Here is a 21,434-nt window from a genome sequence, read left to right as displayed (position 1 = left end):
ATCTTGTGCTACAGGTTGGATGCAGGCTGATGTTGGAGGGCAAAACTCAGGCCCATGCCTTCCAGAAAGAAAATTTTCCTATCCTCAACAACTCATTCTCTCTAGGGAAAGGGCCCCAGGCTCAAAGCCTAGGACTTAAGAAGTGGCATTCACTTTTGATCAATCGTCAGAAAGTGTTCAACAGAAACACATCCCCACTGTAGACTACCCTTCCTCAAGAGACCCCTGACAGGGCCCCCAGACTGCAGAGGCCATGTCCACTGGCAGGGCAGAGGCCACAGACCTCCCTGATTTGGTGCCCATCTCTTCTTCAGGAGGAAGCAGGGCTGGGAGGGGCCCAGATGGGGCCACTTCATTCCATCCCAGTTTTCCTTCGATCCCTGAAGTCTGATGGTGGAGGGAGAGGAGGAGAGGCCACTGGCCTGGATCCTAATCATGGCTTGCCACTAACCTTGTGGGACTTTGGGCCAATCCAATATCCTTTCTGGGTCTCAGTTTCTCCTTCTCTAAAATGAAAGCTGGACTAGAACTAGCTATTCTGTAAGGCTTCTTAGATGATTCTCAGTTGGCCTGCGGGGTTTAATTCCAAAAGGACAAACTGCATTTCTCATCAGGGGAGGAAGTGGGAGTGATGATTACCTTTACTTACCTAAAGGTAAGTGACAAGTTCCACTGGACAGGACAGAGGGACAGCCCTGCCAGGAATACTGTTGTCAAGAACTCTAAGAACGAAAATGACCAACAGGACCTGGCCATGCACATTAGCTCCTGCGGTGCCAGGTGCTGGGATCCAGGTTCAGACTCAGAAGGTTGGAAGGGCTACACCTAGGGGTGGACACTCAGCAAATCACCCCGTGCCCTGGCCCCAGTCCTGGGTGAGTCCGGAGGGCCTCATCCCCTAGTGTAGGCTCTCAGGGCCAGTCCCACAGGGCTGGTAGAAGCCAGGCCTAGGAACGAAACCGGAAGAGGCACTTGGACCCTGGTTCCCAGAGTGGGAGAAAGGGGTGGGCACCCGGGCAGAGGGAGCCCTGGGGATTGGCAGCGGCAGTGGGCAGGGCGGGAGGGACGGGGGAGGAGTCAACTTGTACGTGTGAAAAACTCTGGCGGGGGCCGGGCTCTTCCCTTCCTCTTCCTCCTCCCCCTCCCTCCTCTTCCCCACCTTCCTCCACCCCTTCCCTTCCCCTCCCCTTCTCCCTCCTCCTGCCGGGGGGAGGAAGGGGAGGTCGGAGGAGGGGGCACCGCGGCGCCGGGTGAACGAAGCAAAGGTAAGCGGAGCGGCTCTTAAAGGCGCCGTTCTGCTTTTGCCCTGGGGAGAGAGGTTGGAGGGAAATACCGGAGCGACACGGAGAGGTCCGAGATCACGAGGCGAGTGGACAAGAGTGTTGGGGGGTGGGCGATGCCCTGCAAAGGTCAGTCCCAGGTTCCAGGTGCTTATACTGTGGCCCCCGGGCTCCTAGGAAGCAAAGTTTTCCACCCCATCGGGAACCAGGCGCTTTCTCAGTTCCCTTCTTTATGGGAAGGGCAAGCGTCAGGAGTCTCCGGTAACGGGAGAATCCGCCAGTGTGGGACCACATCCCGCCTTGAAGGCCTTTCTGGGCTCCGGTGAACTTTCCAGAGAGGCAGGCTGTGGCTGGGTGGGAGGCCAGGGCCCTGGGGTGAAGGTGGAAGGACAGGACACGTGAAGCCCTGCAGGTTCCAGCGCTGAGGGGTGTGTGGGGGGCCGAGTGGGGGCCTCTGGGGTTTACTGTGCCTCTTCTCTCCCTGCCCACCCGGGAGCCCAAAGGGGCAGTACCACCTCCCCACCCAGCAGCAGCGAGCAAAGGGTTAACGCAGCGGTGGGAAAGGGTGGGTGGCCTGTTGGGAGATGTGGCTTGAGGATTCTTCTGTCTCGGGGGAGATGGTCAGGAATTAGAAATCTGAGGTCCGCCTCTCTGGAGGCCTCTGTTCTCTCCCTGTTAGGGGCGGGGGGTTTCTGGAGCTGTCTGCAGGCTTTGTGGTGGGAGTCCGGTTGTTGAGACAGTAACTGATCTTCTGTGCTTGGGGTCAACGCCCTGCTAGGCACCAGTGACCTCTTTCTCATTCTGTCTGAGCCCCTTCCCGACAGCAAGGGTGGGAGAGTTGGGGCTGTGAGGAGTGGGGGTCAGCTTCCCAGAACCTCAGCCCCACCCCCAGCCCAGCCCTCAGCAGTTCCCCAACTGTGTCCTGGGCCCTGTGACTCACTGACACCACCAGCCTGCCCCTCCTGTGTCAGCGCCCTGTGAGATTTGGCATGTTCGTGTGACGTTTTCCACTGGGCATGGGCACACAGCACATTCCCGGACACTGGACTGAGGGAATAGAATCCTCGAGGACGAGGATGCCTGGAATGTCTGGCTGACAGAAATGTCCTCAGAGATCCCCTACCTTTCCTCTGCCTTGGCCAGGGGGCTGGGACCACCTTGCTTAGGGTTGGGGGAAGGCGAAGATGGTCCCAGGCAACACTGGCTCCTGGCTTTGGGTCTGCATCTTGAAGGTGTTCTGGAGAGAGGGTCACCTTGCTACAGCAGAGCTACTGTCTCGGGTTACCCTGCCCCAGTCAACCTCCTGTGCAGCTGATGAGCCTGTGAGGCTGACCTCCCCCGAGCCCTGCAACCTCATTGCCCACTGGGACTCTCCCCGCTGGCTGCCCACGCCCCACCAGGAGCCTTCATTCTTCCCCAAACTTACTGGGGTTTCCAGAGCCAGAGTAGACTTCAGTAAGTTGCATCCGATTTCTGAATGCCTCAGTGGCTACCATTTTTTGATTTTATTTTTGACTGGGCATTTATTATTGATTGGGTACCACACAGCTTTATGAAGTAGGTATTATTATCTTCATTTTATGGTGAGGAAACAAGGACTCTGAGATACCAACCTTCTCAAAATCCACAAAGGTGGGATCCAGCCCATTTCATCTGACCTCAAGCCCCCTGGCTCTTAGTTCCTGCCCCATCAAGGGAGATGCCAGCCTACTCTGGAGTTGTCTGATTCTATAGCAGTCCTTGGAGAAGGAAGGATGGGGCTGGTGCTGTGAGTAAGGAGGCTCCCCCGTATCCTGTGTCAGGCAGAGCCAAGCTTCTCCATGGATTGCAGGAGAGAGGGTACCTGGTCTGAGGAACAAGTAGGTTTTTGGTCTAAGATCTCATGGGACTGATCGAGCTGCCTGCCTTGGAAGCCTTCCCATCGGGCCTTGAGGAGATGAAGCTGCCTTTATGGCTGCATTTGTTTTCTCGACAGACCCAGACTGTCCTCTGCCAAGCTGGCCTTCCTGTGCCCAGGCAAACAAGCCCCATACTATAGGGCAGAGCCTCGCTTGGCTTCTCCCAGCTCCTACTCCAGCTGTGCCTCTACTTTCTGGGGTCACCCTGTTTTGGACTTTTGTCCAGCATCTCCATCCATCCCTCCGTGGATTTCTTCTTTCCTTACCTGAATTTGAGGCCTAAAGGAGAGGACCAGCCCAGCTCCTGCAAGTATCAATACCAGCTGTGTGACTTCTCTCTCCCCAGCAAACTCTTGAGCTTCTCCCAGCCTCAGTTTCCTCATCTGTGAAACGGGGATCACAATAAGGAGGTTTGTTGCATGAATTAAATGAAGTAATGCATTGGCACACGGCAAATGCTAAATAACCGGCAGCTGTATTTGTTATTTGGAAGGGAATTCCTAGTTATCACACTGTACCTGGCTTTCAGTAGAGACGGAGGCAGGCTTTCCTGATCCCATCAGGCCGGGCCCTTAGAGAGTATCTTTCCTGTTCCTCCAGGTTGGGGAGGAGGGCTCTGTGTAAGAGAATGGCGGGTGGGGTGGGATACCAATTGGATGAGAACCTGCCAGGAGAGGACCAGGAGTCTGTGCTGTGGGACTGTACCTTACCCTCTATCCCAGTTTCTAGGATGAGTGAGGTGGGACCTGGGAACCCAACAGCTCCCTTCTCTGAGGGCCTCTGGCAGGGTCTCCTTTCCCTGGGGTAAGAAGACCCTCCCCCAGTACTTAATTAATTGCAGTCCCTGTTCTGCTCTGTTGTCCAGGAGGGAGTGGCTGGCCTGGATCCAGACTCACCTGATTAGCTTCACCCTGTTGGGTGTGAGTCACATTTCTCTTCCCCCGTCCACCCTGGACCCTTCGCCCTACCCTCCTGGCATTAGCTGCTGAGTAGGCATTTTCCCATCTCCAGGGGGTGGGAGCAAACCGAGGTCTTGTCCTGGTCCCCACAGCGCATGTGTGCGCACACACGGAACCCAGCTCTGAGGCTGGACTCCTGGCAGCTCAGGCAGAGGGTCTGGGACCCAGGAGCATGACAGAGCCAGTGGCTGGGCCTGGCAGGAGCTGGCCAGTGGCGCAGCAGCAGATCAGGAAGAGGGAAAGCTGTAGGCGCATCTCAGCCAGACCTCCTGTCTGAAGGAGAGTGCATCTGTTCCTGAAATCTCCACGGTTCTGTCTGCGGAGGAGGAGCAATGAGGAGGCGGGTGTGAGAATTGCCTTTGAACTGAAAAGGGTCTTGAGGCTTCCCGACGGCATGAATTACCCTGGTGAGACAGGACACCCTGGTCTTGGAGACATTGGCCCAAACTTTTGAAGGGACAGTGGTGAGACCCTCTTTCTTGGAACTCTGGATAATGGTTTTACCCTGTGCTCCCACCCCACCCTTCAAACATTAAATAAAGTCTTCCCTGGAAATAGAGGGGTCAGTGTAGACAGCATGACCCGACAATGGCCAGCTGGTGCGTTCATCAATTTTTTTTTTTTTTGCGGTACGCGGGCCTCTCACTGCTGTGGCCTCTCCCGTTGCGGAGCACAGGCTCTGGACGCGCAGGCTCAGCGGCCATGGCTCACGGGCCCAGCCGCTCTGCGGCATGTGGGATCTTCCCAGACCGGGGCACGAACCCATGTCTCCTGCATCGGCAGGCGGACTCTCAACCACCCTGGCGCCACCAGGGAAGCCCCTCATTCATCATTTTTGTGTGTGGAGTGTGTGTCACCTGCTCACCGTGGGTGGGGGCAGTGTATGGACTCCAGGGTCAGTGCAAATCCTGCCGCTGTCGCTCAGTAAGTGGTTGCCTTAGGTGAAGGAACTTGCTCACCCGAGTTTCAGTTTCCTCATTTAGAAAATGGAAAGAGTAATAGTATTACCTCATGTGGTTGTGAGAATTCCAATGAGATAATGTCCACAATATTCCTTGAATTTTGCCCTGCCTGGTGTCATTATCCAGGGTGGTGGCAGATGGATTTAGTGGCCACATTTGGCAGTTCTCAGGACCCTGGCCTCTCCTTCATCCCTGTAGAAACCAGGGCTCAGGCCCTCAGTTGGGCAGGAAACTCTGTTCTTAAAGCATTTCTACCCTCCCTTACCCTGAGCGTCCTCTCCATTTTATCATTATTGTGGGAAGCTCTGGCAAAGTTCCAGGATGATTTTTGTCCTCACACCTTGCTTCCCTAAAGGAGCCTCCCCTTTCCTGCCTTTGGGGATCCCCTCAGGAACTGGGGCTCCTTCTCTCCTCTGGCCCTAGCCACCTAGCAAAGGAGATTCTTGCTGGGTGACCAGGCCCAGGAGGGGACGTGGCTGTCCTTCCCCACATCCTGGCAGGATCCAGTGCCTGGAAGCAGGTAGGTGGTAGGTCCTGCACTGGAGGGCATCACACTCATGACATCAGCGGTGCTGGGTCTCTAGACCCCCTCTGCTAGCAGGGCTTAGGCTGAGGCCAGGAAAGGGGGCCCTGAGCCCCTCCCTGTTACTGGCACGGAGCCCAGCTGGCAGCACCCCTTGCCACGGCTGGGCCGGGTGCCACATTGTGGGCTGACGCCAGACCTGCCTGGCTCCTTCCCTGTGCAAGGCAGCCCTCCAGTGGGCTGCTGATTTCCCTGATAATGGTGCCCGGTGCGGAGAATGCCGTCTCCGGCCAGGTCCTTGCCATCCTTTCCAACCCTGGGTGAGCAGAAAGGGCATGGAACTCAAAGTCACGAGCCCTCAGTTCTAGTCTCGGCTCTGCCCCATCAACCCAGTGGCTTTGGGCAGCTCGCTCCCCTTTCTGAGTCTTCCGTTCTTCACCCGAAAAACAAGGACACAGACTAGGGGATTTCTAGAGCTCCGTCCAGGATGGCTGGTTTGTGGTTCCAGCTTTTGCCAATCCTGCTGGCAAGGTGAGCTGTGCTCGGAGACCCCGGGAGGGACTCTGCCTCTGATCCCCCAAACTTTGCAGCACAGGGCCTTCCCCCAGCTGAGGCCAGGGCAGCTGGTCCTTGCCACAGCTTCAGTGGATGAGAAAGGCCTGGAAGACCTCCTCCTTGTCAGATAAGAGGAAAATAAGTACTTCCCAAAGGAGTGGGTGCCGGATTCAAACGCCATCCAGGCACTGATGCCCAAGGGCAAAGCTTGGCGAACCATGGCTCTTGGCCAAATCCAGCCTATATTACTCGACCCGTGAGCTAAGAATGATTTTTATAGTTTTAAGTAGTTGGGAAAAATTCAAAAGTTGAAAGTAATATTTTGTGACACTTGAAAATTACATAAAATGCGAAGTTTCGTGTCCACAGTGAAGGTTTACTGGAACACAGCCACACATTCATGTACATCTTGTCTGTGGGTCCTTTATGGGGATAGAGCTGTGTAATGGCAGAGACCATATGGCCACAAAGCCTAAAATACTGACAGTCTGGCCTTTTACAGAAAAGTTTGCCGACCCTGCTCAAGAAAACCATAGTTCTCCCAATGTTTGCACTAAATAGTTCTGGAATCTACCTAAAAATACTTTTTTTCATTTAAAAAGAAGCGTTACTTCTTCTTCTTCTTCTTTTTTTTTTTTTGTGGTATGCGGGCCTCTCACTGCTGTGGCCTCTCCCATTGGGGAGCACAGGCTCCGGACGCGCAGGCTCACCGGCCATGGCTCACGGGCCCAGCCACTCCGCGGCATGTGGGATCCTCCCGGACCAGGGCACGAACCCGCGTCCCCTGCATCGGGCAGGCGGACTCACAACCACTGCGCCACCAGGGAAGCCCCGTTACTTCTTCTTTTAACATTAGCAGTGAATGTTCATTATGGAAATATTAGAAGATGCAAATAAGCAAAAAGAAGGTATTAAAATAACCCATAATTCTGCCACCCTGTTATATAACTACTGTTAGCATTTTAACTTAGATCCTTCTGGAATATATATATGTGTGTATGTGGGGGGGGTATGTATACACACACACACACATATATATATATTTATATCCTTCTGGATTATATACAGGGTATTTACATATATTTATATAGTGTACATGTATGACACATGTATATCTAGCACACATACAGCTTTTACAAGTGGTACACAAATGCCCTTTTCATTTAAATACACATCTCAAACTATTTGCTGTCTCGGGGACTGTCCTAGGCCCAGTGGGGTAATTCTAGGATCTCAGACCCTAGGGGAAGATCTAGACCGAAATGCCCAGCAGGCAGTTGGGCCTGTGTGTGTGAGGCTCAGGGGCTTGGTGGGGCCAGAGCTGTGGATCTGGGAGTCATCAGCACATGGGTGGTGGTTTCCACCGCAGGAGAGCATGAGGTCACCAGGATGAGTGTAGATGGGGAGGAACAAAGGGCCAAAGAGGGAACTCTCAGGAACACCGACATTCAGGGACAGGTAGAGGAAGTAAGTCCACCAGACAAGGGAGGGAGAAAGAAGCAGGAGAACCAGAAGGCTCGGGGAGGGGAAGACAAGCCAAGAGCCTGGGACAGTGCCTGGTGCTGAGTGGATACTTGTGAAGTGAGAGAGGGTCTAGGAGAAACCAGCGCCACCCCTGAGCTCTGGGCGGCGGGTGCCGCTGATGGGACGTTTAAAGAACAGGTGAACAACTGCAGGATGTTCAGAGGCATCCCAGAGGGGGCCTTGGAGACAGAGAGGAGCAGGGAGGTGGTCCAGGCCGAGGCGGCCGCCTGGACCCAGCCTGGTGAGAGGGCGGCCACGCTGAGTGTGAGGAAGCCCGCTTGCCCTAAAGGATGGAGAATGTTGGCCAGGGTCCTTCAGAATGTGGGCCTGGCGTTGTTGGGCCAAACTGGTGGCGGTGGAGGCCTGGGAGTGCAGTATAAATAGAACTGTGGTCTGGAGGTGCTGGGAAACCCTCCCCTCCCGCCCTCCCTGCTCACGTGACTGAGCAGTCCCCCGGGATGCCAGAGCTTGAAGGCCCCTGCCGTTCCGTTGCTAAAGTTGGGCATGGCGAGAAAACCAAAGAGATGTTTACAAAGATCCCACGACAGGTTCTTCAATCTGCACAAGGGAAGGCTGAAGGAGAGGTGACCTGGACGCTCTTTATTTCTCCTCCTACTGATTGTATAGAGGATGGTGGGCATCAGCAAACAGAGAGGAAACAGTTGTGAGCTGTTTCCATTGGGATTTAGGAAGAAAGACCTAAGAAGAGGTTCCAGACTCTGGAATTTTAAAAACACTGTGTAGTAGGTGAGGGACCTTCCTTGAGGGTCTTTAATGGATGCTGCTAAGAGGAGTGGAAAAGGGTCTTCTCTGTCTGAGAGGTGAGGCAGGCCTGGTCTGGAAGCAGACATGAGAGACAGAGATCTTGCCTGCGCTGGCTCCTTGCTCCAGCCTCTGGTCTGGGATGTTACGCACGGTCAGGACCAGAGCTGACAGAAGGGCACCTTGTCCCATCATATCACTTAGAAATCCAGAGCCTCCACAGAGATTACAGGCCAGCCTTAGCTGGGTCTCCAGAAAAGGCTAAAAAGAAAATACCAGAAGATGATATATGTGGCTTCATTCCTTGAGCCTTAGGAAGCCAAAAAGAACAGAGTATCAGCGGGGCTGATGTGGGGCCCACACCAATGGGGCAGGGGGGTCAGGAGGGGTCATCTGTAGGGGTCGAGGCCAAGGTCTGAGCCTGGGTAGTGCACCTGACCTGTGGGGCCATGGAAATCTGCCCCTAGGGGATGGGAGCCCATGAGGAGGGCCCCAAGGTCTGCCAAGCCCCTCTCCACAAGCCCTGGAGGCCCCAACTCGGTGCATGTTCAGTTGGTACCTCTCTTTAGGATCGTTTACACCCCCTGTCCATCCCTCACTGTGCTGTGGCACCTGCCAACCCTGAGGCCTCCACAGACCTCGCTGGGGGAGTTGCTGCTGGGCAGGAAGCTGCCCCCTCTGCCCCAGCCCACACTCCCCCCACTACCATGGGGAAGAGTTGGCTGGAGAAGGAGGGCTAGGTTACAGATGAGGCTTGGAGTCCAGTGGGCAACTGACAGTCTCCTGGCAGCCCTCTTACCTCCAAACAGCTCCCAGAACCAGGAATTTTCAGCTTTTATAGATTTGCTCACTGATCATTTGAGGGTTTGCTTGGTGCCAGGCCCCATGTCAGGCACATGGGGGTGTTAATGATGAGTCAGACCCAGTTTTTGCCCTTAACAAGCCCGCAGGCAAACTAGGGAAACAGACAAGCAGTTACAGTACAGGGAGCGAAGGGTGCTACTTGGGGACGTCCAGAATGCCGTGGGAGCACAGATGAGGGGCCCCCACCTGGCTGGGCCAGCAGGGTTTCAGGCTAGAGAGGACACGAGGGGCATCGTAGAAGGCGTCCAGGAAGAGGTCATGCCTGACAGGAGCCTTGAAGATGGGAACACTTTTCTGACTTTCCCCTTGTCCCGGGCCCGCAGGTCCCTGGGTTCCAGTTCCCACTGAGAGCCAGGAGAAGCGAGGAGGAAAGATGTCCCAGAGAGTCCAGGGCTGGTTGACGGACCCCCGGGCTTGCTCTAGTGTGCCCAGAAAGAGGGCAGGACCAGGCCATCCTCGTGGGCTCAAGTCCCACCTGCTGAGAGTGGGGCTGGCCTGACAAGGAGAAGATAGACGTAGAAACAGGTCCCTGGCCTGCCTGAGAGTGAAAGGGGCTGCACACAGACAGACAGTGTTCTGGAGGTTCAAGGTGCCAAAAGGTCTTTGTCTTCGATGGCCCTAATGTTTAAATGTCTATAGAGGAAAGAGGCTTGAACGAGTCATTAGGGTGCACTGGCTGCGGTCTAATTCAGCCGTGTGTTCATTCATTCCACAAACACTGGCTGAGCACCTGGTGGGTTCCTTCCACCGTGAGGCGCTGGGGAAGCAGAGCTGCCTGAGACCATGCTCCTGCCATGAAGACATCACCATCTAGTTACGAATGTGCACAGGCTGCTCTGGAAGCATCTCATTTTACCTTGAGGGAGGACGGGTGGCCACGTGCGGCTTCCCAGGGGAAGCAACACTTGAGTTGAGCTTGGCAGTGGTTTTTACCTAGGGAGAAACAAGGAAGGGCATCCCAGGCCAAGTGAAGGTTCATGTGGGCCGTGAGTGTGGTTTACCCTGAGAACGCCAAGTACATTTCATAAAGCTGGACCCCCCAGGGAGGGGTGAGAGCTGAGACAAGGAGGAGACAGGGGTCAAAACACAGGAGGCCTAGTCTTCTGGCCACTGGAGTTTGGACTTTTTCCTGAGGGTGGTGTTAATATTGAAGGATTTAAAATAGGGAAGTGACATCATCAGAAAGCAACGGAGAAAGTTAGGTCTCGCAGCCAGTGGCAATTGGATAGGAGGTTAGGCATTATCCCCATTTAGCAGAAAAGGAAACTGAGGCATCGGTGCCTTCCCAGGTCATAGTGCTAGTAGGTGGGAGAGCTGGGACTTCTTCCATGACTCCAAAATGAAGAGGATTTTGGAGAGCAGGGCTGGGCAGCACGTGGCCCTCACTGCGGGACTTTTGCATCAGGTAGGACGCCGTGGAGGCTAGTGGTGCATTTGTCCAGGGCAGGGGCCACCCTGAGCCCCAGACGCTTCGCCTCCTGACCGGCTTCTCGCAGGTTAGTCCTGCCTGCTCCTGGAAGGCCTTCCCCGCCTGCTTCCTGCGCTCCAACGGGGGCTGTGAGAATCTTCCCTGAGCTCTGTCCCTGTGTCCAGAGCATCTGTTCGCTGGCAGAGTGACCACAGGCCTGTCTGTCCCCTTGATTCTGACCACTCAGAAGGCCCCAGGCTGACAGCCTCTCTCATCCAGGCAAGAGCTCGCGGAATGAGGTGAGTGATGAGGGCTCCAGGGCTTCTGCTTCTGCTTCTGCTTCTGCTTCTCCCACTGCCTCTCAGCTCCAGCCAGTCATGCGGTGACTGGCTTCTCCTGAGGTTTGTCACAAACTAGGGGAGCTAAAGCCTCAAGCTGTGCAAAGCAGGGTCAGCTAGAAGATGAAGGAAGAGATGGTATCTGCCGGCTCCCTGCAGGCACACTTCTACTGCAAGGAGGGAGTGGCTCTGAAGTCTCAGCTCATGACGTCTGCAGACTTGGTCAGCTGTGGCCTCTAGTTGTTTTGAAACCCGCCCAAAGGCCCAGAGTGGCTGAGTGGCTGAGGTGGGGGCAGGAAATGGGCAGCCGAGAATGTCATAAGGATCCTAGCTGGTGGTCAGCCTTTGGGACCAAGGGTCAGACCCTCTGGGCTTCAGAAAGTGGGCAGCTGGAAGTTACGTCCTTCCTCCCCTGTCCCTGAACTCACAGAGACTGAGCGCTAAAAGAAAAGGAAACAAAGCCAAAAGAGGGACTTGGAAAAGTATCTGACATGTGCCTGGAATGCAGCAGGTGCTCCATGTGCTGGTGAAACAGCCAGCCAGGCCCGCTGTATGTGGCCAGCATTAGGCACTGGAATCAAAGCACCCCTGATGAGGGAGGCACGAGGGAAGTCTTCACTGTGATCTCGTGGATGATGCACTTGCATGGAGTGTGCCCGTCAGATGGGCACCCTGCGGTCCTAGGGGCTCTGGGAAGCTTCTGAAGACCCAGGACCTGAACTGCATGCTGTGTTGGGGAGTGGGGAGAGCAGAGCCCGAGAGGAACGGGGGGGCAGGTCTTGAAGGACCATGGGTTGCAGGCTTTATTGTGAGTGGGACTTTATTCAGGAGGAAGGCAAAGGGGCTTCTCATAAGGGTTCCCTGAGGAATCTCAGAGCCTGGCTCCCTGGAGGTTAGGAAGTGAAGCTGCCCTCCTCCCTCTGCACCAGTCTGCAGCCAAACTTCTGTGAGAGGGAGGCTGTGGCCCAGCTCCCCTGGATGCTCTTGTCGATCTCCTTTTCTGCCTCCATGGTCTCCCGGTCTGGGTTGCCCAGGTGTCCCAGCCTAGAGGCAGGTGTTAGTTCTGGGGCCTGGCAGAGGTCGTCCAGGGGGTGGGGAGCGGCAGGCCACCTCTGCACTACCTGGATGGTGGGCCCGTGGGCCGGCCTGGCCTGCCCCGTGGATAAGAGCAGTCAGCTAGGAGACCCAGGTCCCCTGCCCGGCGTGGCCCTGCCGAGTTGCGTCAATAATTGGGGGGACCCCTCCTGCCTGGCCTTTCCATCTCCATCTGGTGGCTCAGGCCTGCCGATTGCCAACCATGTTCCCTGTTCCCTGGTCCTCTTCCATCCCAAGGCTTCAAAGTGCCTTATGGGCTCTAAGAACGTCTGTGAGGGATGTGTCTGATGCGCTTTATATGGGCCTCTTTTCTGGTACATTTTTACATCTGTGCAGGAAGTCGAGAGAAAAAGAAAGAGAGAAAAGAGAGCTAACGTTTTCTGGGTGTCTTCCTTGTGTCAGCTCGCTCAGCATCCCCACTCAGACATCCACTGGACGTGAAACACGTGCCTAAAACCCCACCCAGACCTCCAGTCCTAGCATCCCTCATCCCCACTATGGCCACCCATCCTCCCAGTTGCTCAGGCCAAACCCTTCAGAGTCCTGCTTGACTCCTTTCTCACACACCATATACAATCTGTCCGCAAATCCCTCTGGCTCCACTTTCAAAATATACCCAGAATCCAGCCACTTCTCCCCACCTCCACTGCTCTACGCTTCCCCCAGCCATCACCTCCTGACCGAGCTCCCTGCTGCAGCCAGAGGGAGCCAATTAAAACCTAAATGGGATCAAATCACTCAACCCCGCAAAGCCTCCCAAATCCCGAGGGGCCCCAACGTGATCAGCTCTCTTCTCCAGCCACACTGCTGTTCCCAGACCGTACCAAACTCACTTCTGCCTCAGGACCTTTGCACCTACCGTTCCCTTGCTGACATGCTTCCCCCAGATTCTGTATGACTAGCTCCCTCCCCGGTGCCTACTCAGAATATCTCCCAGAAGATGTCACCTTCTCAGGGAAGACTTCCTGAACACCCTATTTAAAACTGCAACATCCCACCTCTCACACCCCATCCCTCTTTCCTGTTTTATTTTTCTCTGTTGCGCTTGTCACCATCTAACATACCATATATTTTATTTACTTATTTTCTTTGTTGCCCCTCCCCACCCCTTTTAGAGTGTCAGGATTAATGAGGGCAGGATTAATGTCTGTTTTGTTCACAAGTGGATTCTCAGGGTCAACAACAGTGCCTGACACATAGTAGATGTTCAATAAAGAATTGTTGAATGAAAAGCTACGAGCGATGGTGTCACTGTATCTCCGTCATCAGCCTGCTAGTGGTGGCACGGGATTGGAAGCTGGGGTTGTCTGACTTTAATTCAGGATGGCGGTGGAGGAGACCTGGAAGGTAGAAAACCGCACTTAGAGCTTAGGCCGCAGGGAGGGGCAGGGTGGGAGAGTTCCAGTTAGGAGAAGAGAGGAGCAATGTGGTCACTTGAGTCTGTGTACTTGGCAACAGTCAGGAAATTGCTGCATGATTCTGAGCAAGTCAGTTCCCCTCTGGGAGCTGTGTTGTCCTCCACGGGCGAGCCAGGGAGGGTTAGAATGGTGGCTCTGTGAGTGCCCGTTCCTGCTAACACTCCAGGAGTCCAGCCCTTTCTTGCGGGGCACACGGTGGCCTCGGGGCAAGTGTCAGTTTCCTCTCGGTCTGGCTCCTCCTTCCTCCTGAGCTACCTGCTTCTCTGGCACCAGCAGGAATTGCTGGGCTGGCTGGTGTGTGCCCAGGAGGAGGTGATGGGAGGTAGGCCGAGAACTCTAGGGACTCACCTGGGCAGGAGGGAAGGCCTGGTTGGGGGTCTGCCTGCCCACGCCTGCAGCTCTCGAAGGGGCCTTCTCCTTCAGCATCCCCCCATCCCACCGGGCCAGGCCAGCGTCCTTGGACGCCCGTCTCCCTCTTCCCCTGACACCAGTTGCACGGGGACAGCCCCAGATGGCTCCCTGGCCCTGGGGACAAAGGCCACACTGTGCCCAGCCCTGGGCTGGCTTCAGGCCGGGTCACACTGAGCCCTTCTGTCCCCAGATGGGGGTGAGGGGCAGACCACACGAAGGTAACAGGCCTTTTTCCTGTCGCCCTTCCCCCCTGGCCCTCAAATCTGAGGAACTGACTCTCCCAAGAAAGAAGTCACAGAGGCATCTTGTGTCCTGAGGTAGGGAACAACAGACCATTCACTGCCCAGCCTGCCCTGGCACACCCAGACCCTGCCGGGTTCAAGGCCCCAATTGTCCCCGTCCGAGAGCAGCGTCCACTCTCTGCGTGGTCACCACCCTTGCTGCCTGCTCCCCTGCCACCACCAGGAAGTCCATCCCTACATCTGACCGCCATCGCTCCTGCTACAGTGACAGCCACTTCCTCTCGGTCTCTTCTCAGGCCGGGTGCAGAGCAGCTGGTTCCCATCGTCCGCGTTGCTTGGTCCCCCATTCCCGCTCAAGTGAGCCGTCCCCAGTTTCACCGTCCACATGCTTGCTGGTCCCACTGGTGTCTCCTTGCTGCTAACAAGGAGGGCAGGTGCAGTTCAGGCTGCTTCTCCTTTGTCTTGTAGAGATTGGGGGCCTCCCTCCCAGAGGCTTTTAATGAGCCTCTCCCTCCTCTACAGGCAAATGCAAGGGCGTGAGATATATGGCCGCTACTGGTGGATTCCTGAGCCACAAACCCTATGTGCCATCCCATAAGTCCCAGACTGTAGGATGGCTTTATGGGGTGGCCTGTTTTTAGAAGAGGGCGTGACTGGCCCCTCTTGGCAGAGCCCAGACCTCAGGGAGCCAAGTGCCCAGTCGCCCCACCCCCTAGGATGAGCATGACTGAGCTTGGGGTATCGGTTTGTGCAGGGCACACATTTTCTCCCCTTCTGGTGGGTCTTCTGCTCCACTCAGCGCTCCTCCACCTTCCCGTGCCTCCGCAGCTTCGAGGATTCCTCATCTCAGCACATGAGTGCAACCTGGAAACCTGGGCAGATTACCATCCCTTACCTAGACCTCAGATGCTTCCCAGCCATGGCTCTAGTGTTCAGATGATTGGGCGTGGTTGGGGGGGTGGGTAGGGAAGGGCGGTCCTGCCAAAGTCACGGGCCAAGCAGAGGCACAAAGAGGAGGACGTTGGACAGAGGAGAGCAGGGCCTGAATGTGGCTGGGCTGCTGGGGTTCTTGTTCCCAGGGAACCTATGCCACAGTCTTCAAAGGGCGCAGCAAACTGACAGAGAACCTCGTGGCCCTGAAGGAGATCCGGCTGGAACATGAAGAAGGCGCTCCCTGCACTGCCATCCGAGAGGGTACAGCATCCTAGGGTCCTGTAGTCTTGGTGTGTTCAGATGATTGGGCGTGGGTTTTTTTTTTTCATTTGTGTGTTTGGTTTTGGCCACCCCCTGCCACTTGTGGGATGGGGGATGATTTCTAAAAATGCATTTTCCCAGGCACCATCCTCAGAGCCTCAGTTCCAGAATCTGAGAGCAAAGCCCAGGAATCTGAATGTTTCCCAGTACTCCCTGCTGATGCTCACGTTCAGCCAGCTTGTAAACAGTTCATCTGTACAGCGGGGACATCTCCACTCTCCTGTCGTGTGGGAAATATGAGTCAGCAGGCAGGGCGTGTCCAGGTCCTCTTGTCACTGGACCCTACACGCTGCCACCATCATGAAGCCCCCCTTATGCCCCCCCATCCCCGGCTGGCTGCACACAAGAGTGAGGTGGGTGGCAGCCTCTGGGAGCTTCCTGTCCATGAGAATCCTGCAGACGACAGGCCCGGACATCGCACAGAGCCAGGAGGAGTGGCTGAGGTTGGCTGGCAGGAATGAGCTTGGAGATGGAGAAGTAAGAAAGTTCCAGGCTGGTGGGCTTTGCAAGGAAGCTGGAAGAAGAAGACCTTTCAGCTACCTTCTCATCAAAGGAGGCCTCACAGCCCCCAGGTTCCTTGAGAAGAGGGACCAGGCTTTACTCACCACTAACCCCAGTGCCTAGTGTATTGCTTGGCACTTCATTTCTTGAGCCGAACGGAGTGAGACTTCACGGCCCACTGACAGAGACAGGCTCGGCTGGCAGTGCAGACCCAACGCCTGTACTCTGAGAGGGGCCAGCCTGAGGAAGGAGTGCCTGGCCATACCCAGTCTCTGGGCTCGGAGGAGCTGGAGGGCCACAACTTAGCTGCATTTGGGGGTAGCCAGGGAAAGGACCCTTTCCAGGCTGGCTGAGTACAGAAGGATGTGATCCTTAAGCAAAGTAAACATGCTACTGACCCATAATCCCTTAAACCAGGATTCAGGAGGGGCCTGGTCGCCTTGGCAACTGGTTACTGGCCAGTGACAGTGCTGAGAGCATCCTCTGGAAATGGGCTATGCTTGGTGCATGGGTAAAAGCTGGGAGAGGGTGTAGGGTGGGCCCCCTCCCATCACAGGGCTAGCCCTGATGGCTTCACGGCAGGCGTGGGTGGGGGCCCTTGTGAGGCCTCTTGATCCCAGCCCCACTGTAGCTGAGGGAGAAGGAGGCAGAGTAGAAATGAGGGGGTGGCCACACTGGGAGCTTATGAAACCACGGAGGGGAGGGGAGGGGAGGGGGGGAAAGGGAAGGGAAAGCGTGACAGCCCCACTCTGAGTTTTCAGGGCGGAACAGGGAAGGGAGGGTCTAGGGGGAGAAGCAGTTGCACAAATCTCATTGGGAGGCCAGCCGTGTCCCCTCACTCGGGGCAAGAGGAGCCGCAGGGAGGGAACCCCTTCTCGGTGGGGAGGGCCCACCCCTCTCTGCAGTAGACACCCTGCCTGCTGGGGTTCTGGTGTGGGAGGGGCCAGCAGTGTTCAGCCCCTCCTCCCTGGGGGCCCTGTCTGTTTCCGGTAAATTTCTGTCTTTCCCTTGAGATATTCAACTGCTCCCGACCTCCCATATTTCAGCAGGAGGGATGGGGCTGGGCCAGCTCAGATGCACACATCCTCTCCCTTGTCCCTTTCCTCCCTCTTCCTGTCTCCTGGGGACCCAGGACAAGCCAGAGAGGGACTCCCAGGTGTCAATATTAGGATGAAATGGGGTTGGGACCAGACTGCGTTACAAGGGTGTAGGCTAAGTTATGTTCAGCTTATGGGCATCCATCAGTAAGGCTTGCTGCCTGTTGACATATTCAGCCTCTTCCGTGCAAGCTGGTAAAGAGCTGCTGGCCCTAGGGCCACCCGGTCCTGGTGTCTTCCCTGCCACCCCTGGCCTCCTTCCAGAACTCTCTAGACCTCCGGCAGCTGGAAGGTTACCATGTGGCCCTGGGGAGGCCTTCAGGATCCTATTGGCACATCCAGCTGCTGTTATGAGCAGTACTTTGCTGTGCTTCTTAATATCCCCTGTGAATATCTCCCCCAGGGACAGGGAGTCCTGGGGGAATGAGATTCCCAAGGAGGAAGAGGGTTAGGAAGCTGCAACCCTGGCCCCTGAGTGCAGGGCGACAGAGCTTGATGGGAAGCTGGTGTCGACCGGACCCATTGCCGTGTTCTCACCCGCTGTCCTCACTTCTGTCCCAGGACCCTGCGGCCTGCTGCCTGCTGATCGTGAGCAAAATGAAGAACTTCAAGCGCCGCTTCTCCCTGTCCGTGCCCCGCACCGAGACCATCGAGGAGTCCTTGGTCGAGTTCACAGAGCAGTTCAACCAGCTCCACAGCCGGCACAATGAGGGTGAGGGGTCTGGGGCCCTTCCCCCGCCCCTCCCCACCCTCCCTGACACACCGGGGAAGGGCAGAGTGAAGTCTCCTCCCCACCCCCATGCCGGGGCAGAGGCAGGGAGGGTGGCTGATGTCTCTCCCTCTCAGGCCTGCAGCTCCGTCCTCTGGGCAGAGACCCCCAGCCAGAGTCCAGCACCTTCTCCCCCGCAGACAGAGGGGAGGACCCCGGGCAGCTGTCCCCTGGCACGCAGTACCGGCGGCAGAACCAGCGCCGCTTCTCCATGGAGGTGAGGGGCTCCAGGCTCTACGACACATCCACAGATGTATGCCCGGGAAGGTGGTTGCCTTGGAGCCAGACTTCATGGGTTCAAATCCCGGCTCTGCCACTGATTAGCTCTGTGACCCTGAGTAGGCTAGGCAACCTCTGTGTACCACAGTCTCCTTGTGTTAAAATGGTCATCGAGAAGATTAAATGAGAATATATGCATGCTCTGAACGTTCCTGGTACATAGCAAGGGCGAGACAATTTGACTATTGGTCTTATGACCCATATACATGTGCCCAAGTGTATGAAAAACATGCTTACAGAATCGCAGTGTCCGCAGGAATCTCATTCTACAGATGGTGACTCTGAGGTCCAGAGAGGGGAAGGCACCTCCTAAGGTCACACAGCAACCCCTGGATGTTCATATATGTCTCAGCACATCTTTGAAGCCTCACAGCCCATGGTTCAGTCCTGCTGGGGTTGTTCACAGGGGAAGCCAGGCCCAGGGCCAGAGGCGAGGGTCCCACAGCCCTGGCTACCCTGGAGCAAACACTGGTGCCCCTGTCTCATCCTGGCCACTGCAGGACATCAGTAAGAGGCTCTCTCTGCCCATGGACATCCGTCTGCCCCAGGAATTCCTCCAGAAGCTGCAGCTGGAGAGCCCAGACCTGCCCAAACCGCTCACCCGAATGTCCCGCCGTGCCTCCCTGGTGAGTCCCAAGAGGGTCAGAGGTCGCCTGGGTGGAACACCCTCTCCCCTGCAAGACGTCAGTCCTGGTTTTGCCTGTCGCGGCTGAGGCCTGCAGCAGTTTCCAGGGAGGTTTCTGGGCCTCTGGCGCCACCTTCTGGCCGAGAGGATTCCCACAGCTGGTCCTCTTGGTCAACCTCCATTCCCTAGTTGAGTCCCACCAGTGCTGGAGCTGAGCTCCAAGCCCCCTCTGGGTTCCAGAGTCTTCACTGGCATGAGGTCAATAAACCAGCTGGCCCGTGTTTCTAAGTCTTGGCTACCTATCAGATTTCCCTGGGAGTATCTTACAAAACACAGATTCTGGTCCCCAGTCCAGATACCTACAGAATCAAACTCTCGGTGGTGGGGCCCAGGAATCCGTATTGTTAAGGGTTGGGTACTGCTGAGCTGGAGCAAGTGTGCTGATGAGAGAGGCTGTAGCGAGGTGGGTTCTGAACTGGACCCCCAAGGTACAGTGGAGTAAAAGGCACAGTTCCTGCCCTTGAGGGGCTTCTGAGCAGGATGGAGACAGACAGGTGATAAAGGCCTGTGGCGATCCCAGGACTACAACCCTGGGCTCTGCACCCACCACTGCCACGGGAGAAAGAAACTCGCACTTCCAAGGCCTCCCTCCTTTATCACAGGGACAGAGAGAAGTGGAGAGGGAGGATTTGGGGCTGCCCTCACCCTGCTAGCCTCAGACCCCCTGGGGGTCTCATTCCCTTTCCACCTGGAGGCTGGGGGTGAGGAGGTGCACTCTATGTGGGACTGCTGGGGCCTTCAAGCTCACAGGACCCTATGTCTCTCCCTCTCAGTCAGATATCGGCTTTGGGAAACTGGAAACATACGTGAAACTGGACAAACTGGGGGAGGTAAGAGGCTGGGTTGGGTTTTCTCCAGGCCGCCAGGCAGGATGGCTAGGAGGAGGAACAGGGTCTTCCCCAGCCTTCCCCAGTCTGCGGTCACACTACCCCTGTCCCACAGATCTTGCCATGCAGTCTGGCCCAGCCTTTGGCAGGTGTTAAGGTGGGCCCAGGTCCTGGAGGAGGGCATGAGGATGGGGTGGCTGATGGGCTCTGGGGCAGAATCCAGTCTTTTGTTTCCTGCTAATATTTCTTGTCTGGGATCAAATCCCAACTCCTCCGTTTACCAGCTCTGTGGCCTGGTGTGAGCTATGTGACCTCCCTCTGTGCCTCGGTTTCTTCCTCTTGGAGATCTTCCAAATGGAGATCCTAATTGTTCTACCTCGTAGGGTGTTGTGAGGCCTGAGTAGGTCACTGTAAGCTTTTGTGCCGTGTAATTATTAGCTATTTCCGTAAACTACAGTCTTCAAAGGGCGCAGCAAACTGACAGAGAACCTCGTGGCCCTGAAGGAGATCCGGCTGGAACATGAAGAAGGCGCTCCCTGCACTGCCATCCGAGAGGGTACAGCATCCTAGGGTCCTGTAGTCTTGGGGCTCCTGGGAGGAAGGGTTCCTGGCCTGAGCCCTGGTGGCAGCCTGGGGGCCAAGAGTCATTGCTGGAATGGGGACTCCTGAGGCTGGTCCCAGGAGGAGAGGGTATGAGGGGCATACGGGGCCTAAGGGACACAGGCAGGCCTGTCTCCCCATAGTGTCTTTACTGAGGAACCTGAAACATGCCAATATTGTGACCCTGCATGACCTCATCCACACGGAGCGCTCCCTCACGCTGGTGTTTGAGTACCTGGTGAGTTGGGGTAGGGGTGGGGTGGGGGAGAGAGGGGGGTGGCCCAGGCCTTGTTCTGGAATCAGGTTCTCAGATGCTCCCATTCAGGAATGGCCGAAGGGCCCAGGCTTAGGGGCAGCTCAGAGCCAGGGACCTGTCCCACTCCTCGGCTTGGGCCCTGCCCAGGGAAGGGCGCCTGGCCAGGCGTCAGGTCAGGGCGAGGGCTGAGCCAGGCCCTGTGTTCCAGGACAGTGACCTGAAGCAGTATCTGGACCACTGTGGAAACCTCATGAGCATTCACAACGTCAAGGTAAGAGCCTCCGTGTCATGGGCCTCCCCGCTCTAACGCTGAGCGTCAGGTTCCCTCTCTGTCAAACGGGAGCATGAGTTACCTGCCAGGATGAAGAGAGGCTTCGGGGAAATTCAGAGGGATGAATGACGTCTTCTGTGTGCGTACGTCCCCACACAGGCAGGCTTCCTGGCCCAGTGTGGCGCCTCTCAGCTCCCCGGCTGGGGTACTCTCTCCTACCCCGCCCTCCTGCCTCCTCTGTACACCTGGTGCCCTGCCCTCTGGATGGCATTTCCTGGGGTGGATGGGGCCCAGGATGTGGCTTCCACGCGGGCAGGAGAACCAGGTAGCTCTCCAAGTACCTCACCTCCACCCAGTCTTGTCCCCATCCCCGTCCCAGCCACGGGGAAGAGGCGCAGGGTTCCTCCCTTCCCCCCTCCCCTCCATGGGACATGCTCCCACCTTGCACTGCTTCCTTTCTTTTCCCTCCCCCAGATTTTCATGTTCCAGCTGCTCCGGGGCCTTGCCTACTGCCACCGACGCAAGATCCTGCACCGGGACCTGAAACCCCAGAACCTGCTCATCAACGAGAGAGGGGAGCTGAAGCTGGCCGACTTCGGTGAGGGCCAGAGCCTACAGGGCTGGGGCGGGGTAGTGGAGGAATCTGACAGAGACTC

General features: G+C 56.2%; 1 protein-coding gene across 1 annotated transcript in view; it reads left to right on the top strand.

The window, feature by feature from the left end:
• The first annotated feature begins 17,652 nt into the window (after positions 1-17,652).
• CDK18 (cyclin dependent kinase 18) overlaps positions 17,653-21,434 on the top strand; it is an 8,601-nt gene continuing 4,819 nt past the window's right edge. Inside the window, 9 exon segments of the mRNA XM_024750910.1 lie at positions 17,653-17,803; positions 17,938-18,077; positions 18,640-18,765; positions 19,598-19,654; positions 20,035-20,037; positions 20,090-20,207; positions 20,395-20,489; positions 20,716-20,778; positions 21,253-21,376. Coding sequence (XP_024606678.1) covers positions 17,689-17,803; positions 17,938-18,077; positions 18,640-18,765; positions 19,598-19,654; positions 20,035-20,037; positions 20,090-20,207; positions 20,395-20,489; positions 20,716-20,778; positions 21,253-21,376 — 841 coding nt within the window. The 5' untranslated portion in view covers positions 17,653-17,688.

Source organism: Neophocaena asiaeorientalis, unplaced genomic scaffold (assembly GCF_003031525.2).
Source record: "Neophocaena asiaeorientalis asiaeorientalis breed wild unplaced genomic scaffold, Neophocaena_asiaeorientalis_V1.1 scaffold67, whole genome shotgun sequence".
Taxonomy (NCBI): Eukaryota; Metazoa; Chordata; class Mammalia; order Artiodactyla; family Phocoenidae; genus Neophocaena; species Neophocaena asiaeorientalis.
This window is presented reverse-complemented; position numbering and strand designations above follow the sequence as displayed.